Source organism: Ixodes scapularis, unplaced genomic scaffold (genome assembly GCF_016920785.2).
Source record: "Ixodes scapularis isolate PalLabHiFi unplaced genomic scaffold, ASM1692078v2 PGA_scaffold6__148_contigs__length_123643588, whole genome shotgun sequence".
NCBI lineage: Eukaryota > Metazoa > Arthropoda > Arachnida > Ixodida > Ixodidae > Ixodes > Ixodes scapularis.
Window position 1 is genome coordinate 81,877,198 of NW_024609881.1, and position 26,576 is coordinate 81,903,773.

At 46.7% G+C, this 26,576-nt stretch overlaps 1 protein-coding gene across 1 annotated transcript in view; it reads right to left on the reverse strand.

Moving 5' to 3' along the window:
• Positions 1-26,576, reverse strand: part of LOC8029114 (caskin-1) — a 164,868-nt gene that overhangs the window by 70,220 nt on the left and 68,072 nt on the right. Inside the window, exons 8-9 of the mRNA XM_042294605.1 lie at positions 16,082-16,345; positions 4,806-4,858 (exon numbers count right to left, since the gene is read on the reverse strand). Coding sequence (XP_042150539.1) covers positions 4,806-4,858; positions 16,082-16,345 — 317 coding nt within the window. The remainder of the gene's footprint in view (positions 1-4,805; positions 4,859-16,081; positions 16,346-26,576) is intronic.

A 26,576-nucleotide genomic window follows, 5' to 3' on the forward strand; every position in this document is an offset into this window, starting at 1 on the left:
GAGATCGACCCAACTGTGGCTCCGACGATCCAGAGGAAGAAAGTATGGCGAGAAGGGGTTTAGGTCGTCTTCCCTTGGCCAGTCTGGGTATGAGAGACGATCCGCTGACATCTTTTCTTCCGGGCCGCCCGGTAACATCAGGGACAGCATTGGGGACGGTGTTTGTCAATGTTCAAGATGATGGCAGGTGACCGAAAAGTCTCCGTGATAGAGGTACCACTCAAGTCTGAAGCGTCAGTCTGAAGTGACTCAACTCTGATGTCTCAACTCTGATGTCTGAAGTCTCAAGCCTAAAGTCTGAAGTCAAGTCAGTTTGAGATAACTCGGATGCACCGTGTTCCCACTTGCATGGTATGCTTCAAAGCATAGCTTGGAAGGGATCTTGATGTTCACTTGTACAAACCAACATGATTAATGATTAAAACCATGCTCATGAATATTGCCAGGAGTCCTCGTGTGTTGATTATTTACCAACAGGCAGGATGTATAGACAATGAGATTAACTTACAGAATGCTATGGAAGTTCATGGATAGTTGCAGATGAACACAACTGAATACACATTGCTTCATGTAGAATGACCACTTGAACTTGAGGTATCTTTCTTTAGAACAAGAACTATAAAGTATTGTTTCTGGGGACCTCGAGCAAAAGTACCACAATAATTGCCACGCTGTGGCAATCGTGAGCAGCTAAACCCACTATCTAAAACAAAATGTAATTTTTTTTTTTTTAATTAATGGCTTAAACTTTTATGGATGAAGCTCACCGACGTGAGGGAAGACTGAACATCTCAGTGGTAGGTAACACTTGCGATGTCTGGTCAACTACTTCCCCGGAGCAGAGAGGTAAAAAAATTTTGACAAATGCGACGTCGGAAAGACACGGGCGATGTTCCGCGGCAGCGTAACTTGCTCACGCATCAGCCTAATGTTAAATCCAACACCAAAAAAAAAAAAAAAAAAATTTCACGATGTTGTAAAGCAGTAGCCGAAAACCCGACGTAGTTCGCGGAACCCGCGCAAACGAAACTCGACCAATGAACAGTAAGTATCACTCTAGATAACGGTCAAAGTCGGAAGCGAAACTATAGCGATATTGGGATTATAGCACACGACGTCAGACGCTCTCACGCAACCGAAACTTTCGTCCGACCAAGCAATTATCCGAGGTCACGAACGTAGCAAACGAAATTCCCGAAGAGGAACGGGAAGCAGACGACGTGCCGCAGTGCGGATGACCCTCAAAGCCGCAACCGTAGTTTCAATGGCGGCACTGACCTAGCAGACGAATCCACCAAGGCCCGACAGAAGCAGACGGCAAAGGACGCTCCCGCGCGATTTGAGCGCCAACTACAGCCGAAGCCAAAAACGGAACTTCGGCGCTGTCGCCGATGCCCCTCGCCGATGTCGTACATCAGCGTCAAGCCAGAGTTCGAGCCACAGTTGAAGTCGTGGCCGCAATAACCGTAATCTCCGCCGCTCCGTCGACCTCACAGCCGAAGCAGACGACAGACGCAGGACCCGAAGCACAAGACTCGTCCAATCAGCGTTGAGCCTGGGTAGGAACCACATTCAGAGCCAAAGTCGTAGCCTTCACCGCTGTAGCAGAGGTTGGAGCCACCGTTTGTAGCAGAAGTCAGACGTGCAACCAACAGCACAAGAAGCCGATGGGAGCATGGAAGTTCCCGAGCAAACAAGAAATATATCCAATCGGCGTCGAGCCGGGGTCCGAACCACAGTCAGGGTCACAGCCGTAACCGTTCTGACGCCACCGCTGTAGCAGACGACAGGCGCGGAACACGAAACACAAGAACAAGACTCGTCTATCCAGCGTCGAAGCAGAGTCTGAACCACAGTCTGAGCCACAACTGTCACCGCCGTGACATTGTCGCTGTAGCAGACGACACACGTGTAATCGGAAGTAGAAGCAGACCGGGGAGGGACACGGAAGTTCCGCTCAAACAAGAAACGTCCAATCAGCGTCGACCCAGAGTCCGAACCACAGCCGTGGCCTTTGTGACGTCACAGCCGTAGCAGACGACACGAGCACCCTCGCAAAAAATAACAGACGGCGCCAAAGAGAACTTTCCAACTGCTGAACTCTCGTCCAATCAACGTCGGGCTGGTGCCAGGACCGCGGTCAGAGTCCCCGATGCGTGAGTCCCTCCGACGCCCGAAGAAGCGCGGCAGATGACACTCTTGGCCGAGAACGCCCAAGACATTGAGGACGTCGACTACGCCCCGAACAGATGGCTGCTCCTCTGACCGCTCGCGACTACCGACAGCTGCCGCCGAGGTGTTTTTTTGCGCGCCTCTTTTCTTCTTTCTACGCGGAACTTTTTTTGGTTTGCCTCGTGTGTTGTGGCTGTTTACTTGTGCGTTCAACGAAGAGGCGGTATGGCGTGCCCACGTCATTCTCCCAACTTGTTTCGGCACGGCCCACGTCCTGCTGCCAGGCCGCCGGTTCCCAAATGCGGATCTCTCAGCGGACGGCGCCACACAAAGCCGGTGTGAATCGAACCGGACAAAGGAAGGTCGCCGACGCCAAGACGACAACAACTGTCCATGACGTTCTCAACCTCAAACGAAAAAAAAAAAAAAAAGAAAAACTGCGCGAACGAGTAATTGTTATGTTTAAACCCCGAAGAAACTTGAAGACGAATTAGAAGGGACCGAAGAAAGTGGACAGACAGCTTTTCAAACTCAGTCCTCTGCCCCTTTGCTTCTACTTCGTCTTCAGTCAATTTATCGCGTCGACAACTGATATGCAGTCTGGGGATTATCAAACTTGAGAATAGAAAACTCGCCATGCTAGTATCCATATAAAAAACAACCTACGAAAAAAAAAGTTGATTTTTTTTTGCAGAACATCACTAATTGCCCCTTTTACGTGGTGCATTTAAGGTGTTTGTAGGGATATTATAGATTAGCTTTATGTTATTTCATAAAGACGTAAACATCTGACACACCACAACATCGTTTCCTGCCCGGACAATCGAACCTCCATAGAACTACTTCGCACAGATATAAATATTGCTCAAAACTTGCTACTTTATTTTTTATTTTATTTTTTCACTTGAAGTGGCAACGAAAACTGAACAAAACAGTAGTCCTCTCGTTTTGCCAAACAGGCAAAACGGCCTTCCAAGAAAGGGAGCAACCATTAGTCGAATGTGCCTACTACTGCCTTGAGTAGGCAAAACAAAAAGAACAAAGTATACGCAATTTTTTTTTTTATTATATAGTGTTAGTATTGGTTATTTTAAGACGCGTTATTAACAGGGTGAATTCATCGACCGAACCAACAGCCAAGTACACACCGTGTTTGCTCTACTGAAAAGGGGGCACTAACAGATAAAGCAGTAAATCTTTTCCCGAGCAGGTGAGGACTGCTGCTTTACCTTCTTGGCCTAGCTCCTTCTACCTCCGTTCATCTCAAAACAAACAAACCAATAAAAAAAATTGCTTGGGGATAACTGTCTATTAACTTTCTAAACCAATTCACAAGCAGAGCGCGCGTGCACACCGGCACTCAAAGGGAGCGAGCGCACAGGCACACGGTTTTCGTAGAATATTTGTATACACGGTCCAGTGGCTATGGGAGGCGCTACCGCCCCATCACAGCCGTAGATACGGCTCCAATCAAAGACAGAGCTCATTATAATTACATCTGGCCAAAGACAGAGTGCCTCAACGTTGTCGGCTCCACCACACAACGGAGCCAGCGCTAACGCCCAGGCACACCCCTTTCGTCTTCCGCCATTGTAAGGCGGAAAGGCGGGCAACGGGCCCCCGGACACACCGCAGCTGTTCTGACCGGTCCGGTATGTACAGCAAATGCAGGCCGGCCGTCACACCGGCCACTAAATCGTCAAAAAAAAAAAAAAAAAACAGTTTCTATTTATTTGCAAAGCGAAATTTTACTTGAGCCAATTAAACAAACATTGCTGCGTCGAGAAACGCAGCGTTCACGAGGTTCAACGAGGCACGAGGCACGAGGTTCAACATTCTCAAGAGAAGCCCCCGTCGTTCTTATCCTGCAGGTTATGGTACCGTACATTCGAACGGACAAAATGCCCCGTGGCAGCGATCGAATCTAGAGATGACTTGCTATAACAACATCCTCGCTGTTGAGAGGACCACTTCTTACTTCTCCCTTCCTAGTTCAAGAGAAAAATGTACTAAACCGAAAAATAAACACAATGTACGACACGCCAATTCGTGAGTTTTCGCTTCAAACCACCCGCCGTCTCGATTCGCACATTTTCACAGTCGACAGCATCGAGAGCTTTAATGTTTTCCTAAGCGCTTCCTTCTAAAAATAATCCCCCAACATACGCAGCTAAACACTGACCTAAAAAAAAAAAAAGAAAAAAATTGAAGAAAACCATACCCAGATTTAGATTCATTCCTCGAGCAAGCAAACAGAAGGAACACCTTCCCAGTTTACGTAAAACTTTAACGTCCTTCCAAGCGTTCCAGTCCTAAAATAGGGAGTTTTCGTAGACCGCGCTGCCCCTTCCGCTAAGCGTTCCGCAACGAAGAAGTGGCAACTGCGCCTGCGCGCCGATAGCCTTGACTGTGGAGTTCCCGCTATCGTAGCGGGTTGCGGAGGGCCTTGCGGGACGGCGAAAACGATCTACGAAAACTCCCTAATAACACGCGCGCGACGCAGACGCGAAAACAATGAATGCAAATAAAAGAACTCTCCTCTAACAAAAACAAAACGGCAAGAAACAAAAACAGATAATCCACGCGGAAAAGAAAACCTCGAGAGAGGTGATGAAACGAGGAACACACTTTACCTGGGATTCCGTGAAAGGCTCACCCGGACAAAAGGTTGTCGGCTCGGTGGAGTCTGCAAAGAGACAAGCAGACGGCATAAAGGCTTAGCGTGGTTTAGCAGACGGATTTCCCGCACACACACACCCCAAAACCAGAAGAGGAAAAAGGATTGGAACGGAAAGCGGCAATATATCACATGCCGGAGACACCGACAGAGCTTCTGCCCTGTGTTCCCCGTAACTCAATCTTTCGACAGAGTTATTATTTAGCGCCCGCGCAGAGACAGCTACGTTTGCACCCGTTTTAACGCGTCTCTTATATTTGTTTTTAAACTGTTTTTACCGCTTGGTTTGTTTCTTTTTTTCTTCGCTCTCTTTTTTCACCCGACAGCGTTCCGTTTCGCAGACGAAACACCTTTTGCATGGTCGGTTGCAGACGAAACTCGTAACTTCTGCTAACAAAAAAACGAAAATAAATATCAGCAGACGGCATAGGAACACCCTGGGGCCTTTCAACTCTCTGGTACGCACGGCTTTTTCGGCGAATGTAAACAGTTTCTCGAGGCAGATAAATCGAACCGGCAAAAACAAGTGTCGTCGGCTGCTCGGAAACCCAGCAGACGACAGACCGACCGGCCGCGCGGCGGGCCGTGTTGATCCGTGGCGCCATCTGGAAACGATGTTTCGAACCATCCCCGCGACTTCCAGGAAGCGATGGCGCGAACCTGCTGAAGGTCGAGTTCGGCCAGGTTCGACGCTTTCGAACATTTATCGCGAAGGTCCATTGAAGTTCGACGGAAGTTGGACAGTTATGCGCATGCGTGGAAACTAAAAACCAGCTGACGTCGCCTGACGGAACAGGGATACAATATTTATCGGGTACAGTAAACGACTTAATTTCCGCGAGCACCCAATTTTCGCAAATTTCGCGACTTCAAATATCTCGCGAATAAATTCACCTCCGAAACTTCCTGCCCGCACAATAATCCCGAAACGTACCCTTTGCCAAATTAGCAGAATAACGAGCTCGTGAAGATAAAGTCGTCACGGTATATTATGTTAACAAATTTAATAACAGTCTGAAAGCATAAAATGCTTTCTAATCAAATTCTTATGCCAGAAACGTCTCCGTCCGTCCGCCCGTCTGTGCATTTTCCCTCTAAATTTAGCGGGGAAATAGTCGTCCCGTGATACCAAGACGTCATATAATGTCAGGTCACGTGACACCGGTGTCAAGTGGTGCACGTAATACCGTGACGTCAGTGACGTAATGTAACCAAACGTCAATTTTCCTGCTAATATTAGTGGGACAATTATGGGTTCCTGTCCTCCCCGAAACTCGTTGTAAGCAAATTTAAACGATCCCTATTTAAATACTGTATCGCACGCATTATAGGACTCTGGAGAGAAAGCTAACTGGTAATATTCTGTTTGGTGTCGTATTGTGTAAGCATCGGTAATCTCACTCACTCACTCACTGTCACACACAAACAAACACACACACACACACACGCACACACACGCGCACGCACGCACGCACGCACGCACGCACACACACACAAAAAAAAAAAAAAAACACTACGGTATGTTTAATTTTTATTCCGAGACGCCATTCGTCCAAATTGATAGGAGCGAAAACGAAACTAAACAAACTTCGGAACGAAGATTACACCCGTTTCGAAAAGCTTGCCGCTCGGTTGGAAGCTGCAGAAACTCCTGCATAATGGCGAACGCAAAACAAACAAAAACCGCAATATCACGCCGCACTTCCCGCGTTTGCTCTAAGCGCAGACCACGAATAATGCTCAAAACTTTTTTTTGTTCTATTTTTATGTGACAACGAGTATAATAACTTAAATTATAAAGTCACAATAAATTTCTGCAAAGTTACTGAAGTCTGAAATTTGGTCCAAGAGCCAGAGGCAAAACTGAAAATGTGACGTCAAACGTTGTAACATGTGAGGTGAGGTAGGTATTATGTGAGGTGAGGTGAAGTGTGTGTGTGTGTGTGTGTTGGGGGGGGGGGGGGCAGTACAGCTTGCTTGCGACGGGTCACAGGGAGTTTAATGCCGTGAAATGAATGCCAAAGAAAGCTCGCGGCAGCAAAAAAAAAAAAAAAAAAAAGCATTCGGCTTTGCAAAGCATTACATTGCATGCTTTGTATAGAACTTTGTATACAAAGCATTGCATCCTTTGTATAGAGCTCGAAAAACCTTCAAAATAACTCAGCATGTGACTGTTGTTCAGTTACGAAATATAGGGAATTAAAGCACCGTGTTAGATCGTCAGGAGGAAAGAGCAAGTCATGTTCCCTAGATAGCAGACAACGTTACTGGAGTGACATATTTCGGTGGCCCCGCTTCGCGTCGCCACCTAAATACCGAACCGTAGAAAACGAACACGCCGTCGGCTAATTGCAGGCGCAAAAGAAAGCAAAGAATCATCCCTATATATATGTATATATGACACAGGCAAACCGGTTATGGCAATCATGGCAATCCCCAAACAAAAATCACGACACCCAAAGCTCAAGCATTAATCAAAACTTTAAGCAACTTTTTTTTAGAGAGAGAGGGGGGAGAGAGTGGGAGAGAGAGAGAGCCAAAAAGGATAATCAGGTTGACTTATCCTCAATGAATAATTTACTTCCCAGTAGACTGCCAACACTGCTTCGCCGAACCTTCGAACTTTTTGAGAAAGTTTGACAAAGACACTATTGTTCGAATTCTACGCAAACATTTGAAATCTAGGAAAACAAATTACTAATGTATATTGTTTATATTAGTGTATTGTTAATTACTACCGACGTTTGCGATTTATAAAAGTAAAAATACATATTTTGATGATTTATTGAGTTTGCCACACTCCTAAGCCAGGTGGCGTCAGCTCGCTCTCAAATTCCGCGCATGCGCACAGAAGTCGGACTTGTTTCGAACGTTTGTCGAACTTCGCGTTAGAAGTTCCAAAAAAATCGAAACCTCGTCGAACCCGAACTTAATTGTGCAATTATATCCCTAACATTCCTATTTATATGTTGCCAGACTGCAGGTAAATTTCGTCGATTTTGGTGGAATTCCTACAGAGTGGCAACCAACACACAAAGGAAATCATTGTTACCTTTATTTACAATGGAGATGCGCCTGCTGTACAACAGCGCGCACGATTTCACGGACCAGATCAGCCGAACCGTTCAGCCTTTTTGAGAACCGTTTCCGCACCCCCAAAATCGACTCACTCCAACTCCGCGATACCTCCGTCCGTTACGTCCGTTACCTCTCACGCGGCGTCGTCCCACACTCGAGCACGACATGGGAGAGCCATTGAGCGGGAAGCCCTTTCAGCCGACCATTTGGGAGGGTACCCCAAGATATATTTCCGTATCGCAGCGAACCCAGTTAAATAAACGCCAAACAAAACTAAACAGAAACAAACCCAACAAAGCCTCCCAATGGCGTCTTAGACGTTTCCGGTATCATCCGTTTGACGGCCAAGAGGTTATCCAAATCCCAAGCGTGGATCGCGTTCTTTTTTCTCTCCCTCTTTATTCTTTTTTTTTCAAAATGGCGCTTGTAAACCGTTTTATTCGCGTAAGCCGAATTTATTTCCATGCCCTTGGTTTGTTTTTTTGGTTTCGGTTTATTTACTCGGGTTCACGTAGGGGGAAATGAGTTCGAACAACAACAACAAAAAAAGTGATACGAAACTGTCGGAGGACAAAGAGGCGACGCCCGGCCACTTCCGGTCGCCGGTCCAGTCAAAGCCAGCTGACCTCGCAGGCGTCGCTACCTCCGCGTCTCCTCCCACCTTCTAAACATGGCGCCCGTTTTCCGAGTGTAGCAGACGATGAGTTTTAAAAGAACCGGTCGCGTCGTCGTCCGCTCGCTATTTCTCGAACTCCCGTGTAGTTTTAACCTTTTTTCTTTTCTTTTTCTTTTTATTTGTAGGAGGCGTCGCGGAAGTGAGGTCCGAGCGAGAAATTTACACTTACGCAACGCCGTTCTTTATTTACTCGAGAACGCGCCCGGTCGGTTGGGTCCGCCTAGGTGGGAATAAAAGTTAATTGGGCCGCTTGGGGCGCTACGTATATACCCACTCTTCTTGTTGGCTCGTTTGAGTTCACGAAGATTTGTCGAAGTCAAATTTGTTGCGTGTGGGTCTGGACATGGCAGGAAGTTGGCCTGCGTCCCGAAACGGCGTCTGAGGTCGGCGCTGCAGAAGCCGGATTTGGTCAAAACAGTAAGACTGCTAAGGTTAAAGCGTGAGTCCAAATGACGTCAAAATAAACGTGCCAAAAGAGAAAAAAAAAAAATGTTGGGCAGCGTTGGGTCGAAAGAGTAAAGCAATATTGCCTCAAAGGAACGCGAAGCCCACAGGTCGCTGTCGGGATCGTTTCATGCACGAAATACTACCCGAGTTTTGTTGACTAAATTTATTATAGCAAATAACAAGGAAAAAATTTTTTTGTTTAGTTTTAGCGTTTTAAGAAAATTTTAATCTATAAATAGACCAGGAAAGAAATCCAGAACATAAACAATATTTACAATGTCTCCTAAATTGTGCTCCCCTTACATAGAGTCTAATAATAATAATACAAGAAGAAATATTGTGTTTTGCCTAGAGTTTAAAGGGAAAAAAGAAGACCCTACTATCAAGAACCCTACTATACTCCGTTTCATCCTGTGATGAGCCGGAGCGGATGTTACTAGAGCCATATCCCAGCCAATACAGCACTGGGAATGCACGCTGTGCCGTACGGAACGGCGTTCCTTTTATAAGAGACGAGGGAACGCCCGGCGTTTCATTCTGCATAGGTGGAACAGAAAAGCAAACTCCTTACAATTTTCTTTTTTTTTTTTTTTTTTGCAATTTTATTTGAATATAGTAGGCATTCGGGTTTTGTATTACCGACTATTTTAATCTCAAATTTCAAAGCATGGAAGGAGCGGGAGATGGTCAAAGGCAAGGAACTGGATGAATCGGCATCGTGGCGGCAGGACAAGTAGTAGTAGTTCGACCGGCTCGCTTTATTGTTTTGTCTACGGAACGGATTATGCAGCCGAATACCTCGTCAAAACAAAGGGATGAGAGGTTCAATTATTGACACGTTCCAATCTTAGAAAAGGTAACGGCGACACCGGTATCACGTGACCACAGGCTGGCCCTCCTCAAGGTCACGTGACTGGTAGCGTCATCTGGCGTCCACCGTATGGTTTCCGCCAAGTAAGGAAGCAAAGAGAAAAGGAAAAAAAAAAAAAAAAAGGCTGTTTTGGGGTGCCTGCCAGAGCAACCCCAATACCCACCCACTCAGGTACCCCAATTCGTCTGATACTTAAGTTCCGCTTTGAATCCATTCATCATTTGTTCGACGGCGGCGAGCCGCCCGCGCGCGCCTCATGGAAAAGACAAACCGCTAGTCGACATTCCTCCCCTTTTCTTTTTTAATTTTGTTTGTTAGGATTGCGATATCGTCCCCGCTACTCGAGTTTCGATTCGCGGAGCCAGCGACAGATGGCTCCACGGGTGCCTCTTTGCGCCGTCGTCCGGTCTTCCCACGTGGCGCTCGAAATCAAAGTTCAAAAACTCCGCCTCAACCGCCCGAAAAAAAAAAAAAAAAAGAGAAAAAATTACACACACACACAAATCGATTTGAGCTATCCGTGTCAGTTTTGGTTTTGTTTTGGAAACACCATCAGCTGAACTGGGTGACCTATTTGTGCCGCGACATGAAAGAATCTCCTCTTTTTCTTTTTCATTCCTTTTTTATTATTATTATTTCGCTTCGAGAAAGGGTTAGCCTCGTCTTTTTCTAATACTTTTTTTTTGTAAATTCAAATAAACGGTGTAGAAAAAAAAAATAAAAAAAAAGAGCGAGGAAGTCGGACATAATGCGAGCTGGCATTCTGTCCTGCTGGTGAAGTTTTCTCGCAAAATTTAGCGAAGAAATCGAATCAGTGTAGAATAATGCACCAATGCAGGTGTTCCCCGCTACATTTAGCCCGGGAAATAGGTATTACGCTTTTGAGTTACATTCTTTCCTCGAACCTTTTTTAGTATTATTATTATTATTTGTACTGAAACCCTAGTGAAAACCTTCGATTCCTTGCGGGTCATTACTTATTTCCGCTTTTCATGCGGTGACATTATTATAAACTTTGTGTATTTAAAATCAGTCCTTTGTTACTTAATGAAACGGTGTCCCTGGCATTAAAAAAACGGTTGTCCCTGGCATTTTTCGAAGGCCTCTCGAAAGCGCAGCATTGAGAACGCCCTGAGACGTCCACTTCACGTCTCCCGTGATGTCACGTGATCGTGTCACCTGACCACGTGAAGTGACGGTAGGTCACGTCACGTGACGCGGCAGTGTTCCGTGACGTCATGGTGTTTGAGGTGACGAGTACATATGTGGCATTAACGAACAACATATATTTAAACGCGTCAATAAAAAAAAATTAAACTGTTTTTTTTTTTTTTTTTTTTTTTGCCGGACACGTTTTAAGGTAACTGAGTTATACAGAGAGTTCCCGAAAAAAGAGAACCGTGTTTTCCGGCCGGGAGTATATAAACTATGTATCGCAGACAGCCCAAACTCACCCTGCGAATGTGGCGCTAGCGAATTGGGATACAAGGCGAACGTTTGACAACATGACGTTACCCGGATCAAAAGATAATTGAGAGAAATGAAATTTCTCTTTGAGCCAACGTCCACCCAAGCCCGATATTGTCAAAACAAGAAACGACATCGCGGGCGCCTCTAACATTCATTTCAATTTAAAAGAGCTTGTCAGCAAGAAAGGGAACAGTGTCCTCTTTTTTTCCTGACATGCTTCTTTTTTTCTTTATTTTTTTCACTGAAAGGTGCTACAGGCGCCTACAGTGTCATTTATCGTTTCGACGAAATTAGGCTTAGGTGGACGTCGGCTCAAAAAATTGTTTTCAACCATTTTTTTTTTTTTTTTTAAATCTAGATAACGTCATATTGTCAAACTTTCGCGTCTTATATCCCAAACACTAGCGTCCCATTCTTACGGAGTTTGAGCTTTCCGCGATGCGTAGTTTATTTTCCCGGGCCGAAAGACAAGGTTCTCTTTTCTCGGGAACTCCCTGTAGTTCAATCCCTTCGATTAATTTTACTGAGTGTATCAAGGAGTGGCCAGGCTCTTTAAATCGACCGAAAAATTCGGTTTCTTAACCTATCGCACCATGACTTTGTGATGCATTTTTTCTGTAAAATTTGCAAACAGCGAACTTACCCGAGGGAAAAGTAAAGAAAGAAAAAGGCTCAGCTCCTATGGAAATGCGGCGAAACCAAAGGTCTTCAAACAATACGGCGTCGTTTCGCACGGGAGACAAGAGATGGCGCAAGCGGTCGCGATGGCAACTGCGCCAACGAACGAGCGTACGGCGCCGAGAGCCGGCATCTTTAGCAGGCGATCTTTTCGACTCAAAAGCGGCGCGAGCTTTTCTGATATCAGTTGCCGATGCATTATTTTATCAACCTTACTGATAAAACACATTGAATAGACACATAATCGATTAGAAAAGTGGTTTGTCGGGATATTTCGACTGTTTTTTTTTTTTGTTTTTTTTGGAGTACCGATGTCGTCTGCTTTGCAGTTCCCTGTTGTTACCGCGCCTGTTTTTGTTTCTGCGACTGCCACCGCCTGCGGAATGCGCTCCGCTTTTAAGTCGAAAAGATCGTCCGCTAAAGACGCCGGCTTTCGGCGCCATATGCTTGTTCTTTGGCGCAGTTGGCATCGCGACCGCTTGCGCCATCTCGTCTTCCGAGCGAAACGGCGCCGTATTGTTTGAAGACCTTTGGCTCTGCCCGATTTCCATAGGAGCTAAGCCTTTTTCTTTCTTTACTTTTTCCTCAGGTAAGTTCGCTCTTCACGAATTTTACAAAAAAAAAAAAAAAAAAGCATCATATGTGGGCAACGCTGCACAAAATCGTAGTGCGATAGGTTAAGAAACCGAATTTCGCGGTCGATTTAAAGAGCATTGCCACTCCTTGATACACCCAGTAGAGCGCAGCTCTCAAGCGTCCGTTTCCGGCTTGAGCGGCGTCGCCGTCGTCGGCGTAACCGCGCGTTGCATTATGGGTAAATTTTAGGGCTGTTCGTCGATTAAAATTATTAATCCGATTAATCGCCGCCCTTTAATCGATTAATTAATCAATTAATCGGTCTCGTTCATTTCTCTACATAATATACGAAAGAGTAAAAAAAGTTGTTTGCATTTGCCGAATATGTGACGAGCGGTCTTCGAGCAAGAGCGCCCGAGGCCGAATGGTTATCGTGCTTGGCTCTCCAGGCCACGGGCCCAGGTTCCATGCCTGGGAGCGGACGCACTTTTTCGTTCTTTCTGTAGATGTCGTGTTCTGGTGAACCCTGTTGTTTATTCGAGGTCCGAATGATCTACGCGCCGAACCTTCTACACCGATCATTCCAGGAGCCGAAGCGTGTGCATAAGGAACCCCGCGTGGCGAGACGCGGTGCAGTCTCGCCCGAGCGCTTGATCCCAGCTGTTGCGCCGCTATCGAGGACTGCGACGTACGCTAGCCTTTTTTTCTTTTCTACCTTTGTTTTGAGCTCAAGTTCGCCCCATTCAACGTTTAGTTGCCGTTAGTCGCTGGTCGCCTCATCAATCGTCATTCGTGACAATGTACAATTTTTTTATTTCGAATCAACCTCGATCTGTAGTTGAGAGAGGTTCAAAGACGCTCACACTCACAGATTCCTGCTTCAGCTGCACGAGGCAAAAAGGTTCATTGATATTTTCCGGCGAGACCGACCTCCCTTGATTTTTCACGATAGTCTCCGCTGCGTTAAACGGACACTTGAACGGTGTTGAATGGCCGGGACACGTGTAACCTACTACAATTGCCTGGAGTTACGAATCTCGTCCCTACAGTTTACTTTAGGATCGAATTTCACTCCAGTTTGCCCTTCATACAAGTGCGCTCGTCCACGTTTGCGTGGTGAAACCGTTGAACTTTTGCTATATTTTCGTTACTCAAAATTTTACCGATCAACCGGTTTAAAAAAAATTAATGGCGATTAAAGCATTAATCGATTATCCTACCGGTTAATCGATCAATTACCCAGCAACAATAAATTTCCCCGCTAAAGATAGAAAAAAAATGTCCCCGATAAATTTAGCGGAAAAAATTTCCCGCTAAATTGGAGGGGAGCAGCAGAGGAGGATGGGAGGGTACTGATGGGCATAATACCCTACCTTTCTTCTTACAGAAAAGAAATTCTTACAGAAATTACAGAAAAGTGTAAACGCCTCATTTTTTTTCTATTACCCAACAGCAATTCACCATCACTAGTAAAAAAGAAAAAAAAAAAAAAAGAGTGACTACTCGTTGCGTCACCTTGGACTAATGAAACCAAGCAAAGTGGCACTGCGAATATATAATTTTAAAAGTCGCCAATTTCCATTAAATTTATTTTAGCGGCAGTCGCGACACTGAGCACTTAGAAACGAACATGGAACGAGGGTCTGCATTCCCCCGCAGTGCGGCACATTACAAAACCTCTTCACGCGCGCCGTAAATATATATTTTTTTTCACCTTTCTTTTTTTGATGCCGCGTTTTATCTTACGATGTGCCGCAGCGGACGTCACGAGCCAATCCCAGCCAATCCAGAGCTAAGCAAGTGTCACGTGATCACTCCCAGCTCGTCGCTGTGTACCCTCAGCCGAAGGTCAGGCGGGACTCGACCGGTACGGCATTGGCTGGAACGACTCGTAGCTGCGCGGCCGTGAAACTGAGTGTGGCTGAACTTTCGGCGGAAAGTGAAACCAAGAACGGCCGCGGTGACGAAAGCCCCCAGACGAAGGAGGCCGGAGCTTGCGCAACAAGCGATCAACGGCGTGCTCTCCCCGCAACCTGTGGAGCTGCACGGGACGGGTTTACGAAAGCAGCCAACTGCATTGCGCAAGAGGGAAACGATCCCTTCATTTGCCATTAGAGAAGAAAAGTGGATCGGGATACATTCTTCCCTTTGTCCATTTATTGGGGTTCCTCTCCTCATTTCTCCCCCTCCCCGCTCCCTTCTCCCTCCCATCTCCTACACGTCAGTAGGGAGTTTCTGTAGACCGCGTTTCCCCCTCCGCGAAGCCGTCCGCAAACGAAGAAGACGCTACTGCGCCTGCGCGTCGATGGCCTCGACTGTAGAGTTCCGGGTATCGTAGCGGGTTGCGGAGAGCGTTTCGGGACAGCGGAAACGATCTACGAAAACTCCCTAATAGGGAGTTTTGAGACAGCCTAGATTGTAGAGAGGGTCCATCTCAAATTATGGGGAAGCGTTTGCAACTTAATGGCGGACGCCACCGGCGAAGATGGGTCGCTAGTGCGCACGCGCTGCGTTCTCGCGTGGCGATGAGGAAAGCAGGCGGAAAGGCTGAGACGCTCGCGGAGGAACAACGCATTCGGCACTTACTCGTAGATCATATTGAAAAGGCAGCCCATAAACCACGTGACCCCAATCCCGAGCAGTCGGGCACACTCTGTAATGTAGGCTCTTTCTCAAAATCTGCTGGTTGCAGCGTCCCCTAGTGGTCTCCAAAACGGCTGGTTCGGGGTTTCGATTTCTCGTCTGGCCACGGTCAGCCAAAAACGCTTTCTTTGAGCACCCGTCTGGCAACCGCGGGCTCGCCTCCGCGAGACTTCGTACGATCAAATGACGCGAGCACCGACAGCAAGATGGCTGCGCCCGGAGGCAGCACACTCGCGAAGCAATTGTACCGCCTCATCAAATGCAATTGCAATGAAGCATCGTTCGATGAAATGGAATTTGCTGAAACGGTGTTTTTATGAAATGGCATCCGACCAAACGGCACACGATCAAAACGGTACACTAATCGAACGATGTACGACACAGCGGTATTCGATAAAACGGTGTTCCAGAAAACGGCTTCCGACAAGAGGGTATTCGAACGAAACGGCGAAAATAGAGTTTTAGTAGATCGTTCCGATGACTACGATAACAATACCCGACACTCCGCCGCCGCCTTTGCTGAAAGTTTTATTAGATCGTTCCGATTACTCCGATAACGGTACCCGGTACTACGCCGCCGCCTTCGCGAATGCACCGTATCGGGTATCGTTCACGGGGGTATCTAAACGATCTACTAAAGCTCCCTAACGTATTCGACGAAGCGGTATTCGACTGCACCATACTCGACGAAACGCTATTCAACAAAGCGGTGTTCGACGAAGCGGTGTTCGACTGAACGATATTCAACGAAGCCGTGTTCGACGAAACGGCATTCGACGACAAAGGGTCTCACCGTAGCCTGGGGACGGCGAAGGGGGAGGTTGCGAGGCGTTGTCCACGGCGTTGCCCGGCAGCGCAAACCCGGGGCTGCCCTGTAGCGAGGCCCTGGGGTCCGGGGTTCCGGGCAGGGCGCCGTACAGGGAAGCCGACGAGGTGGGCGAGGCCGAGGAGTGGCGCCGGCCAGCGGTGCCACCACCCACCACGTCCGGCACCACGGGGGGCGCCACCTTCTTGATGGTGCTCGATCGCAGGGTGCCATTGCGCTGCAGACCGCCCACTGGAACAGACGACGAGAATGCACCGAGTGAACAGGAGCTCGATCCCCATAGACCGACGCATGCGCCGACAACAGTGCCATCGCAGCTTCGCGACGTCAGTATAACGTGCTGGAGTATAAAGCAGCGGCAATAATGAAGAATCAATGATTTTTATTAGATGTCCAGGAAGGACCGTATCCACACGGTCCTAATATTGGTACACCCAAACTTACACACTACAATAAAAACTGAAAAAAAACTCAAAGCGTTCAGTAAAATACAGGTAACTCATGCTAACATAAAGGTACGACTTACACAACAAGCAAAGAACGCAACACAGGGTCCAACCGCAGGGTAGAAGACTTCCACGAAAACAAATATACCTTATTAAAAAATAAGAAATAAAATCGCAATCATGACAGGTTCAGCGAGACTCGTACAAGACTCGGAGATCTGACAAATGCAGGCACACAAAAAATATTAAGATGACTTGCAATGCTATTATATGTCCGAATCATACGAAACATGGGGTCCAAAATATTTAACGTCCGAGCAGAGCAGAAAGACGTTGTCAAACTGGGCGCTGTCCGAAGAACTCGTAAAAGATATTTGTGACAGCAATTCTGAACAGTCGGCCATGCCATGGAGGACTTTGAAAAGGAAACCCAGACCTGCCTTTTCTCGGCGGTGATGTAAGCTGTTCCCATGCAGGTCGTCCAATACACTGTTACTCTGTGATAGAGTGAAGTGATTTAAGTCACATAGACCGGATTTAAATCAAATACATCTTACGTTATTAAATAACCTAACACTTCCTAACAATTAGTTAGACATTGCATGCAGACTGTCCCTTTGTACGATGTATATTTTAGCAGCTGTCTGCAAGCGCGGCTTTTGAGATTTCAAGAATACAGCGTCGGGTAACCCCGGCAACAACGACCAAAGGCCGACTTGATCGTGAATAAGGTGACCGCTTAGATTATTTTGTTCCAACTTTAAGAAAAAAACGAGTTAGAGGTTGAATTCTAGCCTAGTTTCGTCAATCACGAGCATATTCGACCCATACACTCTAAAACCGGTCTCTCATAAAAAACGCTGTCCCTCTGATTTTAGAGGGGACAACAATGCTTTCACGGGGACAGCTCTTTTTAAGAGGGAAATTGAAAAATAAAATAGCAACATCTAGAGGGACACCAACATATTAAGAGAGACCAAGGAAACCGTTTCGTTAGTCCCTCTGAACAGGAAAGACCGTCAGAAAGATTCACGCGTCTCCCTTCATATTAAGAGGGGACTGGTCCCTCTTAACTGGACCAATGTAGTTCGGTCAGGAGGAGAGGGGCAGGCGCACTAATCCACGGCAAAGAGTTCGGACGGTGCTAAGGCTTCGCGCCAATTCACGGAGAGCTGGAGACGGTCGTTGCCGGAGAGTCGCAAGCGTCATGCTGCTCGTTTGACTTCCTTCGGGTGAGTAATCCTGTCATATCGACGCTTTTGTTTTGGGTGCATTGCGGGTGGGAATAACGAGCCATCAATATTTTCACGCTGGCTGTGATATGTACGAGCTCTGCATGTAGAGTAAGAGTGTTCAGCTATAGTCCGCGGACGCGGTCGCTTCCTGGATCTGCTCGTTCAGCTACGACAAAGCGTCGATAATCGTTTGCCCTGCCGTGAGCCGCAGGGGTGTCTTTCGCACAAAACACTTTTAGCGGGTTAAGGTGCCCCAATGTGTACGCGTCTGTCTTAGGCTGGTGATATCAGACCATTTTCTGCCCAACGCTTTTGTCTACTTTTTAATTTCGGACGCGCGTTCGTTCTTCTCCCAGCTCGAGCTGCTAGCTTTGGCACTGCTACGCCGGCATTTCATTACCGGCAATTTCCTTTTACTTTATCCGTGAGCGTACACTGTCGGCATCGAGTACTACAAAGGATGGCATCACCCTCCCTAAGGCAAAGCCGGCATAAAGGCACCCTAGCTGGGGCAGTCAGTGTTTGTAAGCTTGGCTCGCCGATTTGTTTCTCGGTGTGCACTCTAAATGCTTGAGGTTGACCGCCCGAGAGCGTTGATTGACGGAAACAATGTTGGCGATTTTGCGTTTGTTTGCCTTCAGAGTTCATTACAGCAATTTACACTGCAACGTTATGTTGTAGACATCGTTAGCGTTACAGTGATTATGAACTTCTTTCTCAAGTGGGAGGCGACGAAAAACCCATAATGTGCGTATGTATGTGAAAAGGGGGGGGGGAGGGGGAGGGTAGACAAGCTTCTAATTCAAACCACAAAAAAAAAAACAAGTTTTTTTTTCTTTTGCGCGTTGCGTCGGCGTCGCGGCGTCTGCGGAAAGAGAGGAAGGGTGCCGCGATGGCCTTGGAGTACATTTTTTTTTTTTTATATTTTGTTGCCGTACTTTTTTGTTTGTTATATTTTGACGGTAGCACCAGCAAAGCTACCGGCTTTTTTTTTTCTTTTTTTTTTTCGGCGCCGATCATGTTTTTATTTTTGGAGATTTTATTTATGATGTTTATTATGCTCTTTGTTTTCTGTAGCTGGTTGAATATCTTTTTTTCTGTGTGGTACGTCTGCGAAAAATATATAAACAGAAGTTTGCTTTTTCTTCTTTCTTTTTTTTTTTTTTTTTTTTTCTTAGGCGCTTCAGTGCTAGGTTGAGTATGGACGTTAAATGACTGACCGTTAAAAATATTGTTTTCAGAGTGAGGCAATGGCAACAAACGTCGACATGAAGGGAATCAGATGGGGGTTCTGCTCGGATTTCTCGTGTACAGAGCTCTACCGGGACCCTCTGCACGGTGGAACGCACCACCCTGAGTGATGAGTCTACTGCGGCCACTCGCACACGGCCCACAATGAACTCGGTAATTATGAACTTTTTGTATTCTGGTATGTAGGTAGGCTTGTATGTAGGTAGGCTCTATTTACGTTCTGTTCGCATATGCGTTGCTTCTGAAAAAAAGAATAAATGATTGACTTGCGCCGAAATGTCAACAGAAATATATTTTTTTTTTATTTGATTATGTTGCTTTTTAAAACATGCATTAGATCTCTTCTGCAGCTTCGAGCCGCAAATGCAATCCCTGCTTTCCAAAACACATGGGACTTCTAATGTTCATCTACTTCTAAATGCGTTTTCGTTTTGTCTTGGTAATACAAAAACGATTCGCGTAAATTACTTAAAACAGCAGTCTATTCTCGTACCAAATATCAATAGTAGCAGAAGAAGTTACGTCATAAGCTAATGTCACTCGCTATTTCATCGTATACAGATTGGGCTCCGAATCTTTGAACTGTTTGCACTTTAATTTCGCATTTGTTTCCTACCGCCTGCTTGGAAAGAGGTGAAAGCGCTTCATTACCTTCATTCTAATTCCAACTCTCTGTATATAAAGGAAAACAATATGGTCTTTCATTCAACTAAAGGTGGATGCACAGCTTCGGTTCCATAACACGCCGTGCTGAAGAAACTGGAGGAGGTAAAAGGTGCCTTCTGCGGAGACAACCCAACAACATTCTTGAACATGAAGACCATTCTCCGGTCTCGATTGGCCAGAAGTCCTCTCATCGCCTATGGTATGTGAAAAAGCGAATGCAAAAATAAAAATGTAAGTTTGACGCTGACGCTTTCTTTTTTTTAACAATTGCTGCTTGCAGGACGATTTTATCCCTGACGAAAAAGTTCCAGGACCCAAGACTTTCTTCGGTTCGGAGAAACGGATCGTTTCTGGGAACTGGTCAGTGAAACTCTCCGCTAGCACGACTATGGAGGCCCCCTCCATAGTCATGTGCTTATGGGTGTATTACATAACGGGACTCTCCTACTTTGTGGCATGTGGACAAACCCTTGGACTCCTCTAAATTCTGCTCGCTGAAAATAGTCTTTCGATTCAGTTTATGTCGGAGAAGCTCAGAAAATTGCTTATGGCCGTTCGAAAACAACAGGAATTCCGAGCTTCTGCCGATGACAAGAGACGCCGAATAATTCGTTTTTAATGCTATGAAGTAGGTAACTACGCTCCAAAAAAAAAAGCACAGGAATCTACTTTCCCGAACAGCACTTGGAAAGTCAATCACCGTAACTCACGGAAGCAGCTCGGCGAATCACAATGCCGAAACATAAGATTAGACAAAAAAAAAAAAAACCCCAGTCTGAGTTGTGACATTAAGCAATGCAAAACGTCACGCTTGTTGTGGTTAGTGTCGCAACTCATTTTTTTGGTATAATCATATGTTTCGGCATCGACATTCGCTGAGCTGCCTCCGAGAGTTATGGTGATTGTCTTTCCAAGTGTTGTGCGGGAAAGTAGACGCACGGGCTTTTTTTAGAATGTACTTATTTTTTGTGTTATCCGCTAAAAAAAAAATGTTTTTTTTTCAGCACGATTGTATTGTTATTGTTTATGTTAGGCAAAAGGAGTCACTTTGCAGCACGAACTATTTTGTGTGATTGTTTCCAAGAAACGCCAATTTCTGGCGTCGTTCTAACGTTTTTTTTATCCGTAAAAGCTGCCAGAACATCGTTATAAAATTACTATTTCGATACAGACATTTCAAAATATTTTCTTGTGTCATGGCAAATAAAACACGTGTTTACTCTTAAAGATTGTTACTGTTTTATTTAACACATTGATTCCACTTATCAAACATAATATACAGATCAAATTTCAATTCTGTTACGCAGCACAGAATAACTTTGGTTAAACAATATCAGCGAAAGTGCGAGAACTGCATCACTGCAGTGCAGCATGTCAGCTCACAGTCCAAACACGAAGGAGCAGAAATTCTACGATACAATAAAAGAGATCACCTAAAGTCGGGGTCACGCTGCTTATACACCATACAAAATACATTCTGCAGACATGTTCCGGAACGAGTCACCGCGACATCCGTGCTTTGCATGCCACGTGACAAAGCAACCTCTTGATTCGGTTGCCTCGTGGCGTACGAGGCTTGGATGTCGCGGCGACTCGTTCCGGAACATGTCTGCAGAATGTATTTTGTATGATGTATAAGCAGCGTGACCGCGAGTTAAGGGGGACTATACCCCTGCATTTTAAGCGGGCCACCGTCCCTCCGAATTTAAGGGGGAAAATATCTAAAAAATATCCCTCTTACCAAGAGACTCTGACCTCAAATTTAAGCGAGACGCCGTATCGCCTACTTTAAGAGGGCTGGTGTCTCACTTAATTAAGAGGGAGAATCTCCATGTAATATTAAGAGGTCTGTCGCCCCCCTTAAAGTTAAGTGGGAAAAAATCGAAGAAATGTCCCTCTTACTAAGTGGGACAGGGCTTAGAGTGTACGTATCTAGAGACGCGAGAAAAAAAAAATAAAGGAAAACTATTTGTTGGGTGTTACGTCGGTCATACCCAGGGGTTTCAACAACTGCATTGCAGATGCCGGTTGTGAGGGAATGCCTGCAGCATTTTTCTTCATTGCTCCGGTAACGCACGCGAAAGGCGCGGGGAATTAAGTTTCCCCAAACGGCACGCAGGGAAGGAGGGGCTTCGGTGCTGTTTTGAAAGAGCCCTTGTGGGCACATCAATATCCAAAAGATAATTTCGACGTTTGTAGTCCTGGGGGGAAATGTTCGGCAAATGTTCATTTTCTCCTGGTATGGAATGGAAGTGACTGAAGTGAAGATATCGCGTCTGATTGGTTAGAGGCTCAAATGACGAAAGTTCCCTCCTTCGTCATTTGAGCCTCTAGCCAATGAGACGTGGTATCGTCACTTCCGTTTCTTTTTAGGAGAAACGAAACATTTGTCGAACATAGCCCCACGGGGGCCCTAAACTCGTCAAACACAAAGTTGGAGCCGAAAGTTCGTGGAGCGCGCTGATTGGACGCTGGCGACAAAAGCGCGAAGCCATCGTCGTGATCGTCCAATCGCTGCGCTCCGCCAAATTCGGCTCGAACTTTGTGTTTGACGAGTTTAGAGCCCCTGGAGGCCAAATAAAAACAATTTAATTGTGTTATAATTGTTTTTTATGAAATACGAAATTGTTTCAGCGCGAAGCCGACGCTACGAGATCGCTGGAGAAATCGAGCTGTGTCAAAAAAGGAAGACACTGAGACTCTTCTGTTTGTGGTTGGTTCAGCGATGATAGAACACGACCCTTTTTACTCCTTGTTTTTAATATTTTCTTTGTGTGCTTTTTTGTGTTTTTCTTTGTGTGCTATGCAAGGAGGTAGAGGAGCTTAGAATAATAAACTAGTATCCCGTTCACCAGGCAAAAATGACCCCCACTTGGCTGCCGTCATGTTGTACAATTTTGACCCGTGACGGTACCAAATCCTGAGGCTTTTACGCAAGACTGAGTCGAGATTTGTATTGCGATCGCTGTAAAGGAAAAAAGACATGATAAACTATGTTTTTTCAATACAGTTAGCCCTAGAGATCAGTGTCTAGCTCCGATAAAAACCTAAAGTACAGCACCGCGGCCGGCGGCATCTAGCGGAGCCATTGCGAAGCTGCCCGAGTGTTTGTCGTAAAAGCACATTTTAGACATAAAACAAAACGAAACATAACTTACCTCGTCGGTACTATTAATAAAGATCAATGAGCAGTTATTTGTGCGCGATCACCATTAGACACGGTTACCATCAGACAACGTATTTTGAATAAATAAATAAATAACCACCATGATGGTGCGCTTTCGACGTTGTCTGATTCGTCCAATCAGCTCGCGGCGTCGGCTGCGTCGGGACAGCGGGTGAAACGTGGTATGGCATATATAGTGGCACTAATGATTCACCTTTCCAGCGCTTATCACCCAGGCGAAAATCGCGTCGAGTCACCGTGCTCCGGGCGCATGCGCGCGGCGTCGACAGTCCGCAAAAGAGACTCTAGTGCGCACGCTCAGAACGCTCTCCACAGCCCAGAAGACAAAAATGGCAGCGCGCAGAGGTCGATTAATGGAACGGTCCAACCCGCAGCCAGGTATCGAGGCTAAAAACGAAAGAAAAAAGGAAAGCCGTTTACAACTCCCTGTAACGCCGAATTAGAGCGCAGCTCTTGAGGAGGAGGAGGGAAGGGTACTGGGGGGTGGGTCAAGTGACCTCGGAGGGCGGGGGGGTCACGTGACCTTGTGGTCACGTGACCTTGTGGGAGTCACGTGACCTTGGGGCGTCACGTGACGTCAAGGGGGTCACGTGACCTGGGGCCACGTGACGATGCCGATGACGTCATCAGTGACGTCACTGATGACGCCATCAGTGATGATGATGCGAATGCCGGTGACGTCATTAGTGACGTCAATGATGACGTCATCAGTGGCGATGACGTCAACGGAGGGTCACGTGACCTCGGGGGGTATCCCCAGGTCACGTGACCCGGGGGGGGGGGTCACGTGACCTGGGTAGCCATCGTGACCCTCGTGAGGGTAACCCTAGTAACCCTTGTGAGGGCAACACTCGTGACCCTCGTGAGGGTAACTCTCGTGACCCTCGTGAGGGTAACTCTCGTGACCCTCGGGGGGGGTAACTCTCATAACCCTCGTGACCCTCGTGAGGGTAACCCTCGTGAAGGTAACCCTTTTGAGGGTAACTAACCCTCGTAACCCTCGCGAGGGTTACGAGGGTAAGTAACCCTCGTGAGGGTAACCCTCGTGAAGGTAACCCTTTCGAGGGTAACTAACCCTCGTAACCCTCGTGAGGGTTACGAGGGTAAGTAACCCTCGGGAGGGTAACCCTCGTGAAGGTAACCCTTTTGAGGGTAACTAACCCTCGTAACCCTCGTGAGGGTTACGAGGGTGAGTAACCCTCGTGGCCCTCGTGATCCTCGTGAGGGTAACCCTCATGAGATTAACCCTCGTACCCCTCGTAACCCTCACGAGGGTTACGGTTACGCCGACGCCGACGGCGACGCCGACGCCGACGGCGACGCCGCTCAAGCCGGGAACGGGCGCCTAAGAGCTGCGCTCTAAAAACAAAAATAAGAAGAGGAATCTGACAACCCTGTGCATAATAGAAATCACAGGTGACCGACATCCAAAACCGCTACATCGCTCGGGGGGAAAAAAAAAGCACGTAACAAATAAACTGTCATACTTCTTTCTCCCTTTCCCTCTTTCTCTCCAAGCGTTATGCCCCGCATGCATAGAAAACAACTCGGCGAGCGCGCGAACCTTCCGCCTGTCCTAGATCCGCCAATCACGGACGGGACGGGACTAACGTTGCGAAGTTTCTGTCAGGCCTAGACAACCACGGGTTTATACCGCAAACCTCGCGGTATACACTAGTAATCGAGTTAGAGCGATCGAGTAAGACTCGTTAGTGAGCCGTTGTTCCTCTCGGTAGATTTCGGACCAACAAAAGATCGTGCCCGACGGGCGGACTAAACGAAATCGAATTTAACGAGCCTGAAAACGTCTTCCCCTCGCCTCTTTGCGTTCGTCGACGGTGTTCTAGCGGCAGGGACGAGCTAGCAGGATTGTCTGCCGCGCAGAGAGCCGAACACTCACCGTCGCCATGTAAGGAAGAACTAAAGTGCTTGATGGTTCAGAAGAAAACAAAATAGTTAGAGCTAGTGTTAGTGGAGTTAGTGGTGCTAACTCCCCTTTTCACCCGTCAATTTCCTCGCTAAATGTAGCGGGTAAACTGAATTTACGTCTAGGTCACAGGACGCCAAATTTCCCGCTAAATCTAGCAGGGAAACTGAATTTGCGTATCGGTCACGTGACATAAAGCCATGTGACGTCAATTTCCCCGCTAAATATAGCGGGGAAATTCGCGGTTACGCTTTTTTAAACCTAAGGTAATCAGAATACCTAGCCTATAAACGTTTCACCTTGTTAAAACGAAGACATTTCACTGTTTATTCGTCCTCCAAGATTAACAATATCGAACTTCAATTTAATCCGAGGATGGAGCCAAAATGTCTGCCCAAAAAGCGCACACAGCTAACCAGGAGCTCCTGTTCGTCCTCAAAGCACAGTAATTGAGCGTATGTGCAACTTCTTCAACAAAAACTAGAGGGGGAAAAAAAAGTGAACATAGAAAGGTTAAGCTGTCTCGCGAAGCTGGCGCGTGACCCAAGATGGCGGCACGGCACCGTGACGCGCCCACCGTCAGACATACAATAAATGCTCAGAATCTAGACTGGGGAACGTCAGCTGTCTGTCCGTATAGTTTGCGTGCCACAAGCAGCACGTCTCCGCACTACACAAGCCGTAGTAGTGCGAAATTCGAATAATGCGAAAATTCGAGATAGAAAAACAAAAATTATTTGTAACACTTTTTTCTTAACGTTTCGTTATGGCTTCTAACGGTCAAAAGGGCGGCCAGGTGCAGAATTATCTTCATCGTTTATTGTCTTAACGTTCGAACAAACCCGTTCACAAAACAAAACGAAAACAAAAAGCATACGCAGCTGCGCAGCTGACGAAAACGTGGAGCGGTAGGTATGAATCGGGTTGACGGAAAACCTAAAAAGGGAATAACAAAACAGAAACAAGCCGCGAACGTAGAACAACCACGAGCGAAAGAACCCATTCCGTGACAACGTACGAAACCCATCACGATCGATAAAGCGCGAACAAACCAAAATACAGCCATAACAGCGCAAAAATATACCCGCGAAAGTGACCACAAAGAACCAGTTTTCCCTCGGGCGCATGCGAAACCGAAACTACATACTAGCGCCAAAAACGCGCGATGCACGAATCAATGTATGCCTAAAAGCAGGGGAAAAAGAAGCGAAGAAAAAGTGGTGATGATGATGAGGATGGCATAAGCATGCGCGAATCGTGAGCAACCAACTTGGCGGGTCGTGCAGCTCTCGATCCGTTTATAAAAGCTGCCGGCGTTTCGGCGGACGTTTTGCGAGCGCGTCCGCACGCGGCACGTCGTCTGCTATTACGAAAGCATCGTCTGCTATCTCGAAAGCACGAAAGAAAAGCGTTGTCTGCTATCACGAAAGCACGACCAGAACTCTGGCTCTGGCTATCACGAAAGCAAAGCGTCGTCTGCTATCACCAGAACCCTGGCTCTGGCTACTACAAAAGCAAAGCGCCATCTGCTATCACAAAAGCAAAGTGTCTTGTGGTTGCCAAGAGAAAATGTCAGCTATAGAAAATATTAACCTGCCGTTCGCTAAAGCTTGCACGCATGCATACATGCGCCACGCACAAGTATGCATGAATGCCATGCATGTATAAATACCTAAAACAAACGCATGTAGGCATGTGTGTGTATTCTGACTGTGCATAGATGCTACCATAACGACACTAAACCATTTCG